This window comes from Opisthocomus hoazin, chromosome Z (assembly GCF_030867145.1).
Source record: "Opisthocomus hoazin isolate bOpiHoa1 chromosome Z, bOpiHoa1.hap1, whole genome shotgun sequence".
Lineage (NCBI taxonomy): Eukaryota > Metazoa > Chordata > Aves > Opisthocomiformes > Opisthocomidae > Opisthocomus > Opisthocomus hoazin.
This window is the reverse complement of record NC_134454.1, coordinates 86,402,793-86,418,463: the sequence shown is the minus strand read 5'-3', so window position 1 is coordinate 86,418,463 and position 15,671 is coordinate 86,402,793. Positions and strand designations below refer to the sequence as shown.

Genomic DNA, 15,671 nt, shown 5'->3' with positions numbered 1-15,671 from the left:
GGGTCTTCATGATAGTGGACACATGTACATCACACAGAGACTCTGCCTGTCCACGTTACAGACCTCTTTCTAAGGCTGCCATGTGTTAGGCATTTTGTTGACAGATGTTAGTTTTGTATATATATTTTTTTGTTTTGCTTTTACTAGCAGTCTTAAACATTACGGAATGTTGTGTGTGTGTGTGTTTTTTTTAACATAGTAAAAATAAAATTTAATCAGAGACCGAATCTAGTTTGGAAAACTTTAGCCGAACAGAATAGGTTCATAGCCTTTACCAAAAGGGATGGGTGGAGGAAGAGGGGTGGTGGTGGAAATCAAGGCAACAGAAACTGAGATTTCAGATAAACTTAACTGGTGGTGCTACATGGTGTGTCTGAAAAATAACTACTGTTGCTCAGATCTTGTGTCACGGTGTTGTGGTAGAAGAGGAAATGCATCCAAGCTGACCCAAGTGCTAGACTAGTGCCATATGTGCCGTAGTATGGCTGCGCTCCCTCTCATTCCTGTTCCTGCTGCTCTGTTCCAGGTCTCCTACTTGGCCAGCATTGTTCGTTACGGAGAAACACCAGAGACTTCCTTCAATCAGTGGGCATGGGGTTTGGTTTTGAGGTTAAAGCTTCACAGAAATGACCGTGGCGCGCAGCATGGCTGGCACGCAGGCCTTGCGTCTGACAGCGTGCTCGACATGATGGAGTCGGTTGCGCTTCATCCCCTCCTGAAGGCTGTTAAAGCAAGCATCCCTCTCGGCTGTTACCTGGCACTGGCCATGACCAAGCTTGGTCACAGGTAAGCGTGCTTTTTTCATGTTTGCCTTGGATGGATGGCCCCAGTGACTGAGCAGCCTACCTGATGAGGAGCTGAGGGCTGTTAACATCTTTATGCATCTTTAAAGAATTAAAGACTTCTGGTGCAAGCAATTGAGCAGTCTTTCACGGACTGTGGCTTCAAAAACTTGCCACTTCTTTTGTTTTGCTAATACTGTTTTTTTGCCTTCTGCCTGTTAGGGTCAAAATGGTAATTAAAAACAGTATTGGAACTGAGGGGTTATCCTGATTGCCACGGACAGGAAGAGGTTTTAACCACACTTGTGGAAAAGGGTTGTTCTGCAGGTAGACTTTTTTAGCAGGGCTGCAGGAGCATTCAGAAAACAGTGAGGAGAAATAAAACCACTCATGCTAGCAATGATAAAGAGAAAACTTTATAACCTTAATACTGAACCTCCTAGCCCTGACTGTGTTCCAACATAGTGTTTTCCAGTGCTTTCAGCTGGTTTGCAGGAAAGGTTCTTGGACATAATAAAATGTACTGGTTGATTAAAGTACAGAGGCTGGCGTGAATTAGTCTGTCTCTCCTGGGTCGATTTTCCATGCATCTGTCATCTCTTTAATTATCTTTTACTCATAGTCAACATTTTGACGAACTGGTTTTACGCATATAATATTACTTTACTCTTTAGAAAATGGTCTTGGCTTTCTTTTCCTTCCCCAGCCATTGCTTGGTGCTAAGGTTATGCCATAGATACATACGTGCTTCTTCAAAGCGCTGGAGTAACTTGAGGCTGTTGTGAAGGTATTCTGGTTTGAGAGTGGGAGTTTTTATATGACTTTTAGCATGGAACAAAAAACAAGGAACCTCTTCTGAGTGGTTTCCTTCAGCCCTCCCAGCCACTCTGTGTGTCCTGGCAAAGAACTGTTTGATATCCATCTCCTGTCTAAACAATAACACTGGTATTTACCCCATGGAAAAGTTCAAGCCCAGTTATGTTAACAAGTAGAAGAAAAAGCCCTGTACTGTGTGCTAGTGATGTAATATAATATTTCATTTTCACGACCTCACAGTAGACATAGGATTAATGTTGAACATCTTTCCCTAATGTGCAACCCTTCTCAGTTAGCAAAACTTGGTGCAGAGCAACGTACCAAATAAGTGGCCGCTAGTGAGTTTTCTGGACAGTGAGAGTAGGATTCGTCTTGGCTGATGGCAACCGTCTAAGTACCTACTGTAAGCAAACCCTCCGAGCTCCATCTGTACATAATGAAGAAAGATGTCCAGAGTGTCAGCCATCCTGAGGAGATGTCAAAGCTAGGTAAGATGAAACTCCCTCTGTAGGTTATTCCTTTGCTTGGAGAGGGAGGCTGGTTGGCTAGGTCAGACAAGAACCCTGAGCTTTAAATTGATTGAAACTCGATGGATGAAGACCCCCATCTCTTTTCAGAAGACAGGACACAAATCTGCAGAATGGCAGGAAATACTTACCAAATCTGTCAGCAATTGAATGACCTCTGCAGCCGATGAAGAAAACCTGTGGATTTAGCTGTTTAGGATTTCAAAGATCAAGTGTAAAGATATGAATGTCTTTACATCTCAGTTCACAAAAAAAAAAAACCCCAAAATCAGCATCCTGTCTCCCCTTCTACTGATAGTCAATGTGTTTTTCCTTTCTGTTTTTTTTTTTTTTTTGACAGCATTGATAAGTTCTGTGCCGAAGGGATCCCTCTTTTGGGTGTACTCGTCCAGTCTAGATACCTGAGAACAGTAGTCCATGTGCTGGATAAAATTTTACCCTTATTTTACCCTTGCCAGTATTATCTCCTGAAGAATGAACCGTAAGCATTATATGTTCCTAATACACCTATTGGTGAAGAGCAGTGAAAGCTAATCTTAACTGTTATACTTACCAGGCTTCATTCTGGGTTTTGCATCCAGTGAGAGTGTGATGCAGATGGTGGGGAAGTACCTCTGTTTTGTTTGCCGAACTGCTGTTTGACTGTGGTTGGGGAGGTAGCTGTAGAAGTGTCTCCTGCTGACCTCACGTGTACATTCGTCTCTGATGCTGCTGCTGCGCCACAGAAGTGGTCTTCAGACAGCTGTGTTGACAAGTAGCTGTTGTGTTTAAACGAGTGAGAAAGATAAGCAGGCAATACTATATAACTGTGTTATTACTGGGAAGCTGAGCCACTGGGAGTGTTCCAAAGTGTTGGATCTCAGCTGTCTGTCCTGGTAAATGAGCGTGCTTTTGGCTTGGGCATCCTGGCAGACTCAGACAATTCTTGGGCTAGATTTGGGTGCTGATGTGGAGCAAGAACTGTATTCAGTCTTGATGAGCTGCGTGGAATTACATTCTGCCACGAACTGCTCCTACTGTGCCTATGATATGGTTAAAATGGAGCAATTAAATCTACCGAGTGGTTGTGAATCGAAATCCTTGTACATGGGCATCGTTAGCGCTGTTGAGCTGGTTTTAAATTCACTAGAAGCAGGTTCTCTGTATATTATGCAGTATGAGAAATTTTAGAATTAATTCAACTTGTTGACATCCCTAGGTTTTTATCTTACGTCCAACTATTCCTTCATCTGGACAGTGGAGTCCCTCAAGGCGTGACTCAGCAGGTTACCCATAAAGTAACACAGCACCTGACAGGAGGGAGCTATGGAGAAAATGTTAAGCTGCTCAGTAGTATGATACAGGTGAGAAGAGTACATACCAAAAAAAAAAAGTGCGGAGTGGGGGGGGCATTAAAAACTGAACTTTTTTTGACTGAGTTGGTGCTTAAGGTTAGAAACCATACTGAATCTGGCAGTTCTGCAGCCATGGAGTACCCTCCATCGAGCATGAGTAGTTGGGTTTGGTTTCCTGAAATACTTACACTTAAACTTGCCTGGATGTGGCAGTGCAGGTGATGACGGACCTAACATCAATATGTGCCTTCCTTCCAGAGTTCTTTGGAAACACATTTCCTAATACCAGGTCAAAACTGCCTGAACATGGAATGTAATACGCAGCACTACTTTCTCACTTACGTTAGTTGAAAAATGCTGCAGGCACATTAAAGTTTGAAAGCTTTGCTTTTGACCATGGATTTATGGCCGTCCCATGAAAAAAATGTTCCTGTGTTAAGAAATTAGTATTTTATTGTTTTTTCTGAAGTGCAGAGGGGTCAAGAACTAAGGCCCACTAACGTCAGAGAGGGGTAAGGCCTAAAGGGAAACGTACCTGCTCTGGGAAGTCCTGGTGCAGGAGCAGCAGGCCACACTTCAGAAATAGGTGCTGTTTATACCTGCATGTCACAGGGGTCCTGCTTATGGCTTTTGTGTCTGTTTTTGCTGATTGCACAAGATGCTTAGTGCTCCAGGCTGCAGAATCTGCAGAAATTTGGAGGCTGGAGATGACAAAGCTGTTTTTACATAGGCATAGAGAGCATTGTTGTAAATTATTTATTTTAAAGATAGACCTACAGCCTTATGCAAGTTAAACAGTTCTTCAGTAAATTCTTAAGCTTTAATTGAAGCTGCAGTCTCTTGTATAATTTTACCCTTTAAATCTGCAGACTCACATTTTTCGAAGTGACCAGCCAAATGGAGTGGGACCAGCTGCAGTACTGGAGTTCTGGGTTCAGGTCCTCACCAGCCAGCAGCTGTGGCACAGGGACCGGGCAACGCTCTCCTTGCTGGATGACTTATGTAGAGCTGCTTTTCAGTACAGTCAAGAGGATTGTGTACAAAAGCTGCTTTACCAACAACACAAGGTAAATGGGCACGGTGTAATGGTGTGGCTGTTGAGTGAATGGTCAGTTCCTGTGTTGCTCGTTCTCATTTTGATGTGAATGGAATTTTCCTGAAACGTAACAAAAACTGTGATGATGATGAGTGATGGTGGGGTTATGTTATCTGATTTGTTTCCGGGTATGTCAGGATCAGTGAAATGTCTGATATTTGAATAATAATAACAAGAAGAGTTAAAACCTGTTTGGAACACAGGTCTCATTCTTGAGTTCTATCCATGGTATTTTGGTCTGTGGTCTTTGCATTTCAAATGTTTGATAGTGTATTTGGAACAAAAATAGAGCATCCTCTCCTGAAAAAACAGATGCTGTCACTATAACAGAATCTTTTCAGCAAAAAAGAAATAAAGTACTAGCAGGCATTTCAGTGGTAAGTGGTTGAGCTAAGGTTGGGAAGTAGCAATGTGAGGTGGAAAGGAACCTGAATGAAGGCAGAGTGACATACCTGTAGCTTGTAAATCATCTGTTAGGCTGCCTACAAAAAAACCTGAATGTTTTTTGTTTCCATGTAGAATGCTTTGGGCTATCATTGTGACAAAGGTCTGCTGTCTTCACTTGTTAGCTGGATTGTGGCAGGCAATGTGACACCTTCCTTTGTTGAAGGCAATGCCAATTCCTCTCAGGTATGTCATATGATGGTGTTGGGTGAACACCCCTGGGATAAGCAGTATGTAGGTGTTGAGGTTTTTTCTGCTTTTGCAGGTTTTTGCAGATTTTTCTCTTGTTGCCTCTTTCTTCCTGTCCCTGTGTTTGTGAGTTTTCTTGTAATAAAACCCGAACTTAGCCTAAGAGAATGCTGTGGGTTTATTACGCTAAAGGGAGCATGAACATTTTGTGCAGAAGAAGTTTGTCTGATCTGTGTCCAAGAATTCATGTAATAGGATTTATTAGTAAAGATTTCTTCTAATCTTCAATTATTCTCAGTATATTTAATGAGAAAAAATATGTAAAGCCTGACTCTTACATTAGATGAGTGTTTTTTCTGGTAAGTATTTTGAATACTAGTTGCTTTGTCTCTGCTTAAGCATGTTTCTCATTCAAAAAAAAAAAAAAAAACAAAACCAACCTGCCAGTACCCCAGCTGGAGATGTGTAGTGCAGGTGGGAGAGAGGAGATCTTATTTTACAGTGTGTGAGTAGGTTGTTTCCTCCAGAACCCACTGGATAATTCTGTCAGCTGTGCCTGTTTCCCACTGCTTTCTCAAGAATATACAGAATGCAAAGAGAATGTTTGAATGTAGATAAGGAGGAAACTGTTTTTCAGTTTTCTTGTTGAGATGCGGCAGTGCTTTTGGAGCTTTGTAATGAGACTCTGGCAAAGACTTGTTCCTCCTAAGAAAACAGGAAGCTTCCTGATCCTACCCCTGCCATTTTGTTATCTATGTTTCTGCTGTTACTGGTTTTGCAGGTGTGGTTTTCATGGACGGTGTTAAATATGGAGTCAATATTTGAAGAAGATTCACAGCTTCGCAGGGTTGTGGAGGGGGAGTTGGTTATTAATGATTTAACTCCTGATCAGGCTTTGAAGGTGAGAGAACTTTGTCTACTTTTATTAGACAGAACTACTGTAGAGAAGTGTTCCCTTGTGTTGTTTAGTTTCTATCTTATGTGCTTTTTCTTACTGGGATAAATGCATAACTTAATGCTGTATCTGGCTTTCCAGAAGAAAATATACCTCGGGGATGGTGAACATTCAAAAACTACCAAGAAAATACCTGTTTTTTCATACACCATTATATATGGAAAACTTCAGTCATTAATTAGTGTTCTCACATGATTTTCTGGATCATCCAAATGCCTCATGATCTTCAGTGGATTTATTCTATACCACTGAGATATGGGGTGCTGATACTCTTGCTATACAGGTGGGAAGATGTGCCTGTATTTCAATGAGTATTTCTCAGATGATCCAAGTTTTGCAGAAGTCTGGGCTTTATTTTTTTCTGTGTTTGCTGAATTATTTTCCAGGACACTCAGGACTGTTCAGGTCTCTCCTTTAGCCAGGCAACTTAGTCAGGTGGCATTTTCACCAACCTAGTGGCTTTCTATGATGGTGTAACAACAAGGGTGGACAAGGGAAAACCAATGGATATCATCTATCTGGATTTTTGTAAAGCCTTTGACACGGTCCCTCACAACATCCTTCTCTCTAAATTGGGGAGCCATGGATTTGATGGGTGGACCATTCGATGGATAAGGAATTGGTTGGTTGGTCGCTGCCAAAGGGTAGTGGTCAATGGCTCAATGTCCAGATGGAGACCAGTGACGAGTGGAGTCCCTCAGGGGTCCGTACTGGGACTGGTGCTGTTCAATATATTTATCAATGACATGGACAGCGACATCGAGTGCACCCTCAGCAAATTTGCAGATGACACCAAGCTGAGTGGTACGATTGAGACACCAGAAGGATGGGATGCCATCCAGAGGGACCTGGACAAGCTGGAGAGGTGGGCCTGTGTGAACCTCATGAGGTTCAACACGGCCAAGTGCAAGGTCCTACACCTGGGTCGGGGTAATCCCCGCTATCAATACAGGCTGGGGGATGAAAGGATCGAGAGCAGCTCTGCTGAGAGGGACTTGGGGGTACTGATAGACGAAAGGCTGGACATGAGCCGGCAATGTGCACTGGCAGCCCAGAGGGCCAGCCGTGTCCTGGGCCGCATCAGGAGAAGCGTGGCCAGCAGGTCGAGAGAGAGGTGATTCTGCCCCTCTACTCTGCTCTGGTGAGACCTCACCTGGAGTCCTGCGTTCAGCTCTGGAGCCCTCAGCACAAGAAGGACATGGAACTGTTGGAGCGGGTCCAAAAGAGGGCTACAAAAATGATCCGAGGGCTGGAGCACCTCTCCTATGAGGACAGGCTGAGAGAGTTGGGCTTGTTCAGCCTGGAGAAGAGGAGGCTGCGGGGAGACCTGATTGCAGCCTTTCAGTACTTAAAGGGAGCCTATAGGAAAGATGGGGACAATCTTCTTAGCAGAGACAGCAGTGACAGGACGAGGGGTAATGGTTTTAAACTAAAACAGGGTAGGTTTAGGCTGGATATAAGGAAGAAATTCTTTACAATGAGGGTGGTGAAACACTGGAACGGGTTGCCTGGAGAGGTAGTGGAGGCCCCATCCCTGGAAACATTCAAGACCAGGCTGGACAGGGCTCTGAGCAACCTGATCTAGTTAGTGGTGTCCCTGCTCGCTGTGGGGGGGTTGGACAAGATGACCTCTAGGGGTCCCTTCTAGCCCAAAACTTTCTATGATTCTATGATTTTTCAGGTTCTTTGCCGAAATTTAGGTAGAAATTCTGGAAGGAAGCTAGCTCCTCCATTCATGCTACCTTTTTTTCAGCATCAGGGGTGTAGCACTGCTCTCTAACAGCTGTCCAGCACAACCGTAAGATGGGCAGCTCTTTCCTAAGATGTGTGAATGTTTCCAAAGTCTTCTCCTTTGTAATTGCTGAGTTTTCATGCTGTGTTAATCTCTTGGGTTAAGCTGTGACAGCCTGTTATAGGGAACAACAGTTAGAACAGTTGTCTGAAAATTGTTTTTTCTGCAGAAAGCACAGACCCATCTGAAGCTGCCCATTGTACCTTCCCTTCAGAGGCTCATGATTTACCGCTGGGCTCACCAGGCGCTTGCTACCCCTGCTGATCACCCTCTCATGCCACTAATCTGGCAGAAATTCTTCCTCCTTTACCTTCACCGACCAGGACCACAGTATGGGTGAGTCTGATCATAAGGGCTCTAGCAGATTAGTGAGCAGTGGTAAGTTTGCACTGCAAGTGAGATTAAGTGCCTCAATCTAAGGCTATACCTGAAAGCAGTGGGTACCAGCAACTTCTCTAAAGAGTCAATGTATTTGCAGAGATGCTGATTTGACGCTCGCAATGAGACGTTGTTGTGATTTTTTGTTCACTTTTAGATTACCTGTAGATGGCTGTATTGGAAGACGTTTTTTCCAGAGTGCAGTTCATGTTAACTTACTAAATGAAATGAAGCAGCGCTTGATAGAGGTGGCAGACTTTCACCATGCTGCCAGTAAAGCACTAAGAATGGAGAGTCCTGCGGAGGGCAGTGACAGATCACCAGAGAAGGCGAGCAGCTCACCAGATTACCTGACTTCACCAGAACTGCATAAGGAACTTGTCAGGTGAAAAAAAGCCTGCCCAGTTCAATTTTATTCAATGCAACCAGCTGAGAAACTACTAGAGCACAGTCTTAGCAGTGGGAGATGTGAAGGGATGTGCCCCTTGGGTGACCTAGGTGTACTGTGGGTGCTTCTTATATGCATAGTTGTGGTTGAATCCATTCCCCTGTTGATAGAACTTGTTTTGTTTGAGAGGGAGCTGATTTTGCTACTAAAAATAAAACATCATTGATAGAGCTGTCAGTGCCCTTAAGGGAGAGCTTTGCTTCTTAGTTAGTAGCATCACCATGCTGGTAAAATACTTGTTGTTTAGACATATCTGCTACCAGTACGTATGTTGCTAGCTTACTAGGTGTAACTTGATTAATATTTCCAGCCTTTCATTTCAAAGGAGTTCCCCACTCCAGCAGAAGACCGGACTGCTTTACAGCCAAGTAAATCTTATGCTCAGGAAGTTGAATGATCACTTAGAGAGGAGGGAAAATACTGATAGATTCTCAAGGCTGATGTCTGGAACTAGACTAGTTCAGGTTTTTTACCAGTGACACTGATATAGAAAACAGGAGTTGGCTAGTGATATTTAATAGCATAGTGTGAAGATCTAATGGCATTCTAGTTCTTCCTTGTCAGGAAGTCTTGGATGGTACAATTATACCACTCAGGAGAATGAAGTCAGCTGAAGAAAGAGGTGTATTTATGTTAAAGCACAGTGTTAGCAGGTGAGGAAATGAGAATAAAACAGCCATGAGTTTGAGTCTGAAAAGAAATGAAAAGATGTAACTCAGCTCAGGTGTGACCTTTTGGAGCAGGGACTTCAGAGAGGTCATGGGGTGAGGAGCCAAACTTGCTCAAATGTACTCTTGTTTTTTCCTTTGGTCTTTTGAATGGGGCTGCAGGTGAGATTCCATGACATAAGAGACAATTCCAGTCCTGGGTCATGTGCTAATTTGCAAAAGTATTTTCCTTTTCAACATTTGTCCTGTTTGTCTGTGTTATTTTTCTAAATGGCTGCTTTCCACTGCTGGTCTTTGAACTGACACTTTGTAAACTGGTCACAAAGCATCTGAAATATCTGTTTCGAGCCGTGTTACCATGTAGCATGATTTGTTGCCTTAACTCTAAACTCCAGAATGAGACAGTTGTGTAATACACCCATGCATACAATTAAAGTTCACATGTATTTCTTTTTTTTGTCTTCTCAGGCTATGTAATGTTTTTGTTTTGTGGTTGGAAGAAGAGAGTTTCCAGAAAGGAGACGCGTACATTCCTTCTTTACCGAAGCAATATGATGCACATAGACTTGCCAAAGTCATGCAGAATCAACAGGTGAAGTGCCAATGACATTGGCAATCTGGGATCCAAAATTCGCTTCACTTGTTAAAGTGGGTCCTCAGAAGCAGTGGGAGACTTGATGTCACTGATTTTCAATTTGCACACAGCATGTATGATACCTTCTCAGCTCTAACTGTTTTTTCCTAAAAAATCCTGTGCTTTCCAAAACTACCTTACTTTGTATTTGAGCGAGGACACATGAGTAGATTTCTTGCCTAATGAGAGTACAGTCATTATTCTGTACTGTTCTGTAATTTTTGTATGTTCTAAGATAATTGTAGAGAAATATTGAAGTTGGAGCTTTAAATAACAAAAGACTGGAAGCTGAAATCTGCTAATGTTGGTAGCCTGTAATGTGTGATGTTCAAATATTATGTTATTGAGTGAGAAGTGTATATTATTATGTCCAGTAAGCCTAAAGGGTTGGTAAAATTAAAAAATTCCTGATTTTTGGAAAGCCTTTCCCTTATACTTCCTTTGTTTTTATTCCTCCAGTGTATGTGACTACTGGAAATGCAGCCTGCTTTATCCTAATTACAGTTATTCATGCCATGATATTTTAGAATGTCTTAGTTCCTTCTTTGTTCCTATTCTAGGAACAGAGTTTCAATAATTGTACCCTTTCTCTTGTGTTTGTTAGAAATTATACTGGATGTGCTTGTCAGATTTCTTCTCTAAGTGTCACAGATGCTTTTCAGTGGCTTCTCTTTGTGTGTGGTAAAAATTCTGCTGCTTTTATCTTCAACATAGATTCTTCTCCCCTCCCAGCCCCCCGAGTAATAATTTTCTTAAGACTTCAAACTGTAAAGTCTAGTTTCATGTATGTATTTTAGTTCCCCAGCTACTGGGATGGATGCATAGTATAGGATACTGACCAAAATGAGAATGATAATTTAGTTCTTTTGTGCTTTAGGATTTATGGATGGAGTATGTCAATGTTGAACTCATACACCATGAGTTTCAGGGAGCTCTAAACCTTTGGCTGCAGGTTCAACTTGAATCACATACAACCTGTGTTTCTGCAGGGCAAACAGATTTCACCAACCCCTTATCAGGTAAGAGATAAGATTGTTAACAAAGCTGGGCCAGAAAGAATTATTAGCATATTGAAGCCCTGTTTTCTTTAGGAACATAATGAAGTCTGTGGATAAAGGCGTTAATACAATTTGTTTTCTGTGGGTACAGTATTTTACATGGAGTTTTCATGGTGTTATCACTAAGATGCCCCTGTGCGAGGCTAACATTGATGTTTTTGGCTTTGAGTTTGCCACGTCATAGAACAGCAGGTCATGTTGTGCCTAGAGCTTCATGGGTGAGCTCCCCAGAGATTCCTCTGCAAAGAACATGCTCCAGGCAGGCTGAGTTTTCCCAAAGTTCCGATAGAGACAACCGCAAGCAAATGCAAAAACCACTGTAACTGAAACCAGAAAGATTGTCTCTGGTATTTTTTTGTTGCTTTCAATTCAAAATTCAGAATTGCCTTTCCCTGGAATTTTGGCACGATGGAAGGGTTGTTCTAGCACAGAAGTGGACAGTAGTCCTGGCAGGTATGTTAAGGGTATGGTGAGACTGGATTTTTTTTGGGGCTGATTAAAAAAGGGGAGGAAGGGAATGGAAGGAAACTGGAAGAATTTCATAGGTGAATTGGCACTGTTTGGGTAAAGGAACTGAGTGGGAATCTGCAGGAGGAGAGAGCTGACCTGGAGAGAGAGCATGCCTTGGAATTGGAAGCTGATAGGGCTAGAGGCAAGGATGAATTGTAGGGGAAAGGAAGATTCATTTGGCTTAGACTGGGTCTGGGAGCTGCTGTCACATGAGGGGAATAGATGGGATGGTAAGAGGACAAATGGAAAGGTAGAAGATGGGAGTGGCTGGAGGAAACAAAGTATGCAATAGAGCCTTGGACCTTAATGTTATGTGATGGAGATGGTAATGAAAATTAGCTGTCTGAAATACACTTTGTCAACAAAGTGTGAGGCCTGTAACTGGTGGTGTCCCCCAGGGGTCTGTACTCGGCCCAGTCTTGTTCAACTTCTTCATCAACGACCTGGATGAAGAGTTAGAGTGTACCCTCAGCAAGTTTGCTGATGACACCAAACTGGGAGGACTGGTGGATACACTGGCAGGCTGTGCTGCCATTCAGCGAGACCTGGACAGGCTGGAGAGTTGGGCAGAGAGGAACCTGATGAGGTTCAACAAGGGCAAGGGCAGGGTCCTGCACCTGGGGAGGAACAACCCCATGCACCAGTACAGGCTGGGGCGGACCTGCTGGAGAGCAGCTCTGTGGAGAGGGACCTGGGTGTGCTGGTGGATGACAAACTGACCATGAGCCAGCAGCGTGCCCTGGCTGCCAACAAGGCCAATGGGATCCTGGGGTGCATCAAGAGGAGTGTGGCCAGCAGGTCGAGGGAGGTTCTCCTTCCCCTCTACTCTGCCCTAGTGAGGCCCCATCGGCAGTACTGTGTCCAGTGCTGGGCTCCCCAGTTCAAGAAAGATGAGGAGCTACTGGAGAGAGTCCAGCGGAGGGCTACGAGGATGATGAGGGGACTGGAGCATCTCTCCTACGAGGAGAGGCTGAGGGAGCTGGGCTTGTTCAGCCTGGAGAAGAGAAGGCTGAGAGGGGACCTTATAAATGCTTATAAATATCTTAAGGGTGGGTGTCAAGAGAATGGGGCCAGACTCTTTTCAGTGGTGCCCAGCGACAGGACAAGGGGCAGTGGGCACAAACTGAAGCAGAGGAAGCTCCAGCTGAAGATGAGGAAGAACTTCTTCCCTCTGAGGGTGACGGAGCCCTGGCCCAGGCTGCCCAGGGAGGTTGTGGAGTCTCCTTCTCTGGAGATATTCAAGCCCTGCCTGGACGCGGTCCTGTGCAGCCTGCTCTGGGTGACCCTGCTTCGGCAGGGGGTTGGACTGGGTGACCCACAGAGGTCCCTTCCAACCCCTAACATTCTGTGATTCTGTAACAAAAATAGGAAGATTAGTTAAGTGTGTTTTTTTTTTTTTTTAAGGAAAAGGGAGGAATCCTGAGAAGTATTAGTCTGCTGCTAAAAATGTTTCTTGAAAAAAAAAAAAAAAATTTTTTTGTTCAGTTCCTCCTAAACTTTTCTTGTTAATATAACTTGCTTCTGCTTTCTTTTCTAGCCAAAGAGAGGATAATAAATAATTTGAAGAAGTTTGATACTCCCAAGCCCCCTCTTCCACTCCAGATGGTGAAAGCTCCTGTGCCAGTGATTTCCTCTGCCAGTCTAATAAGTCAGAAAGAAGCAATTCAGCTCATGCGCGTGGACCTTAACATCTTGCAGCGACATGCCAAGTAAGATGTAGCTGTTTTCCTTCTGCCTCACTAGTGTGTCTAGCAGTGGCTTCAGGTGCCCTTTACAGCAGCCTAATTTGTGGTGTTAGCACAAGACTGTCAGTGCTTGACTTCTGCTTCTTGTCTCAGTGTTTTGTTTTTTTTTCTTGGCTATCATGTTGTTATTCCACTCCTTTAACTGAGCTAAGACTACACAAGTCTTATCCAATGTCTGAGATTACATCAACTGACAGCTACAGTTTCTTTTCTCATTTGGCATACTGCTTAAAATAAAGCCTCGCTTTAGCCTAGATTTGTTGACAAGAAGTTAACCCTTTTGCACTAATGTAGTAGCTACAGTGTGAATCATTGGAACACCCAAGAGAGGAGTCTGGTTTCTGGGACTATTTAGATTTGTGAGTGAAAGAGCCTTTCTGTTTTTAATGTTCTTACTAAGAGAACCCAGCTGAATGATTTTTCCAACTCAGCTGATGAATCTATAGCTGTTCTCAACCAATGTAATTCAATAACAGTATTATAAACCAAAACAAAACTTGCTAAGCCCATGAGAGGATGTATCTAAAGTAAATTCCAGCAGCTATTTTAGGTCGTTGTTTTATTTGTTGACTGAAGCATCCCACAGTCCAGCTTTTTTTTCTGGTGGAAAATTGCATTTCCTACGGAGGTTGATGTATTTCATCTCCCTCCAGGTTGTAATGGTGAATAATTAAAAAGCAATTGTGCAGACTTGAGTAGTTTTGTTCTTAGGAACCTGTTTTTTTTATTACTTTGAAGTGCTGTTACTTTGAAGTTTTAACTCAATTTCGTTTAACAATGTTTTACATTTTCCAGGAAAGTGTCACCAGTCTTTGTACAGCACAGGAAGACTCTTTTCTCTTGCTTATAAATTGTTAGCATTACTGTTTTCAGTAAAGATTTTGGTGACTTTATTAATAAAATGCTTTTCAGAACTGCAGCTCTCTGGGAGTCTCAGCATGTTGCTCTCAATAGTGAAATATTGGACACAGTACCTAAGCTCTACGTCAATCGGGAAGAGCAGATCACTCTTCGTTTGGAGTGCCGGGGAACTTCCAATAAAGGCTGCCAGGGAGCAGCTCTTCTAACAGTCCAGGTTAGAGATATGGCATCATTTCTGCTTTGGGGCTGTTGGACATGGATAATGAATGTGAAATGACTGAATGGGTACAGGAGTGGTAGCAGCTGACCAGAGAAATCCATACACACATTATAGTTATCTGAAATACCTAATATGTAATACTCAAAAGGCGATGCAGATCAACAGCTGAAGAATAAGTTGTTGCATAAAATTTGTTTTACTCATAGTGTCTGTTCTAAACTACTTTGCGATGTGTGAGTGTGGGAATATGCTCACTGATAGGAATAGAAGTATGAAAATGTTTATAGAAATATTCTCGTGTTGCTTAGTGTATGATTTTCTTGATCCCCTCTAAGTTTCAGTAACTGTGGATTGAAAGTCTTACATAAGACGTGAATTATGTTAGCGTGGGATAATTAAATAGGAACATGACCAAGGATATGTGCTTAGACACGATGTACTAAATCTGATCGAAACTCTCAGGGGAAAACCATCTATATTCAGAGTTCTCCTACTGGGCTCTGCTTCATTTTTACAAAGAGGTGTAACATTGAAGAATTTTAGCAAAAAATATTATTGTGAAATGAATATGTGTCTCTTTGTCATTTAGTTTGAAGGGAAACATAAAAATGAAGCAGTGAGCCAGCAGCTTCATGCTTTGCGTAAAGACGTGAGACAACTGCAGGCAGAAGCTACGAAGCCACCTTCTCTGGGTGTTGTGGAAGCAGCAGTACATGTGGAAAATTTTATAACGTAGGTTGTTCAGACAATGTTTTAGATAGTGATGCTTCGTATTTCTTTTTCTGTATATTGGGGTTAAAATGTGGAACCTGTTTGTGTGGTTTTCGTAATGCCTATCAGCTTGGGTCAATAACAGAGCTGGAATCCAGAGACCTGTATCTTTGTGACACAGACTTCTGAAGGAATAACTCTGTGTATTGTCTGAAGAGCTAATTACTGGTCATTCAGCCCCCACTAGGCACACAGTATTGTTTTCTACTTCAATTTATTGTACTGTGTATTAGAATAGCCCTTCTAACCCTGCAAAAGCACGCTGAGTGATGACAGGGATGCTGCGTTAAACTTTAGGAAGTGGCAAACTTGTACCACTGCTGTCTCAGCCACAGGCTAAACTAGATGTTTTTAGTATCTCTCTGTATGTTTTCCCCTGTTCTAGTGCAGGGCATGGTTCTTTAATAGCGAGTGAAAATTTGAAATAGCTTTTCAATGTGTGG

General features: G+C 42.8%; 1 protein-coding gene across 3 annotated transcripts in view; it reads left to right on the top strand.

Moving 5' to 3' along the window:
• EPG5 (ectopic P-granules 5 autophagy tethering factor) overlaps nucleotides 1-15,671 on the top strand; it is a 59,644-nt gene that overhangs the window by 23,543 nt on the left and 20,430 nt on the right. For all 3 annotated transcript variants that reach the window (XM_075410835.1, XM_075410834.1, XM_075410836.1), the window contains 13 exons: nucleotides 527-786; nucleotides 2,466-2,606; nucleotides 3,324-3,468; nucleotides 4,329-4,526; nucleotides 5,075-5,185; nucleotides 5,970-6,089; nucleotides 8,105-8,271; nucleotides 8,471-8,698; nucleotides 9,898-10,021; nucleotides 10,941-11,082; nucleotides 13,169-13,340; nucleotides 14,289-14,451; nucleotides 15,047-15,189. In XM_075410835.1, the coding sequence (XP_075266950.1) occupies nucleotides 527-786; nucleotides 2,466-2,606; nucleotides 3,324-3,468; nucleotides 4,329-4,526; nucleotides 5,075-5,185; nucleotides 5,970-6,089; nucleotides 8,105-8,271; nucleotides 8,471-8,698; nucleotides 9,898-10,021; nucleotides 10,941-11,082; nucleotides 13,169-13,340; nucleotides 14,289-14,451; nucleotides 15,047-15,189 (2,114 nt within the window). The remainder of the gene's footprint in view (nucleotides 1-526; nucleotides 787-2,465; nucleotides 2,607-3,323; nucleotides 3,469-4,328; nucleotides 4,527-5,074; nucleotides 5,186-5,969; nucleotides 6,090-8,104; nucleotides 8,272-8,470; nucleotides 8,699-9,897; nucleotides 10,022-10,940; nucleotides 11,083-13,168; nucleotides 13,341-14,288; nucleotides 14,452-15,046; nucleotides 15,190-15,671) is intronic.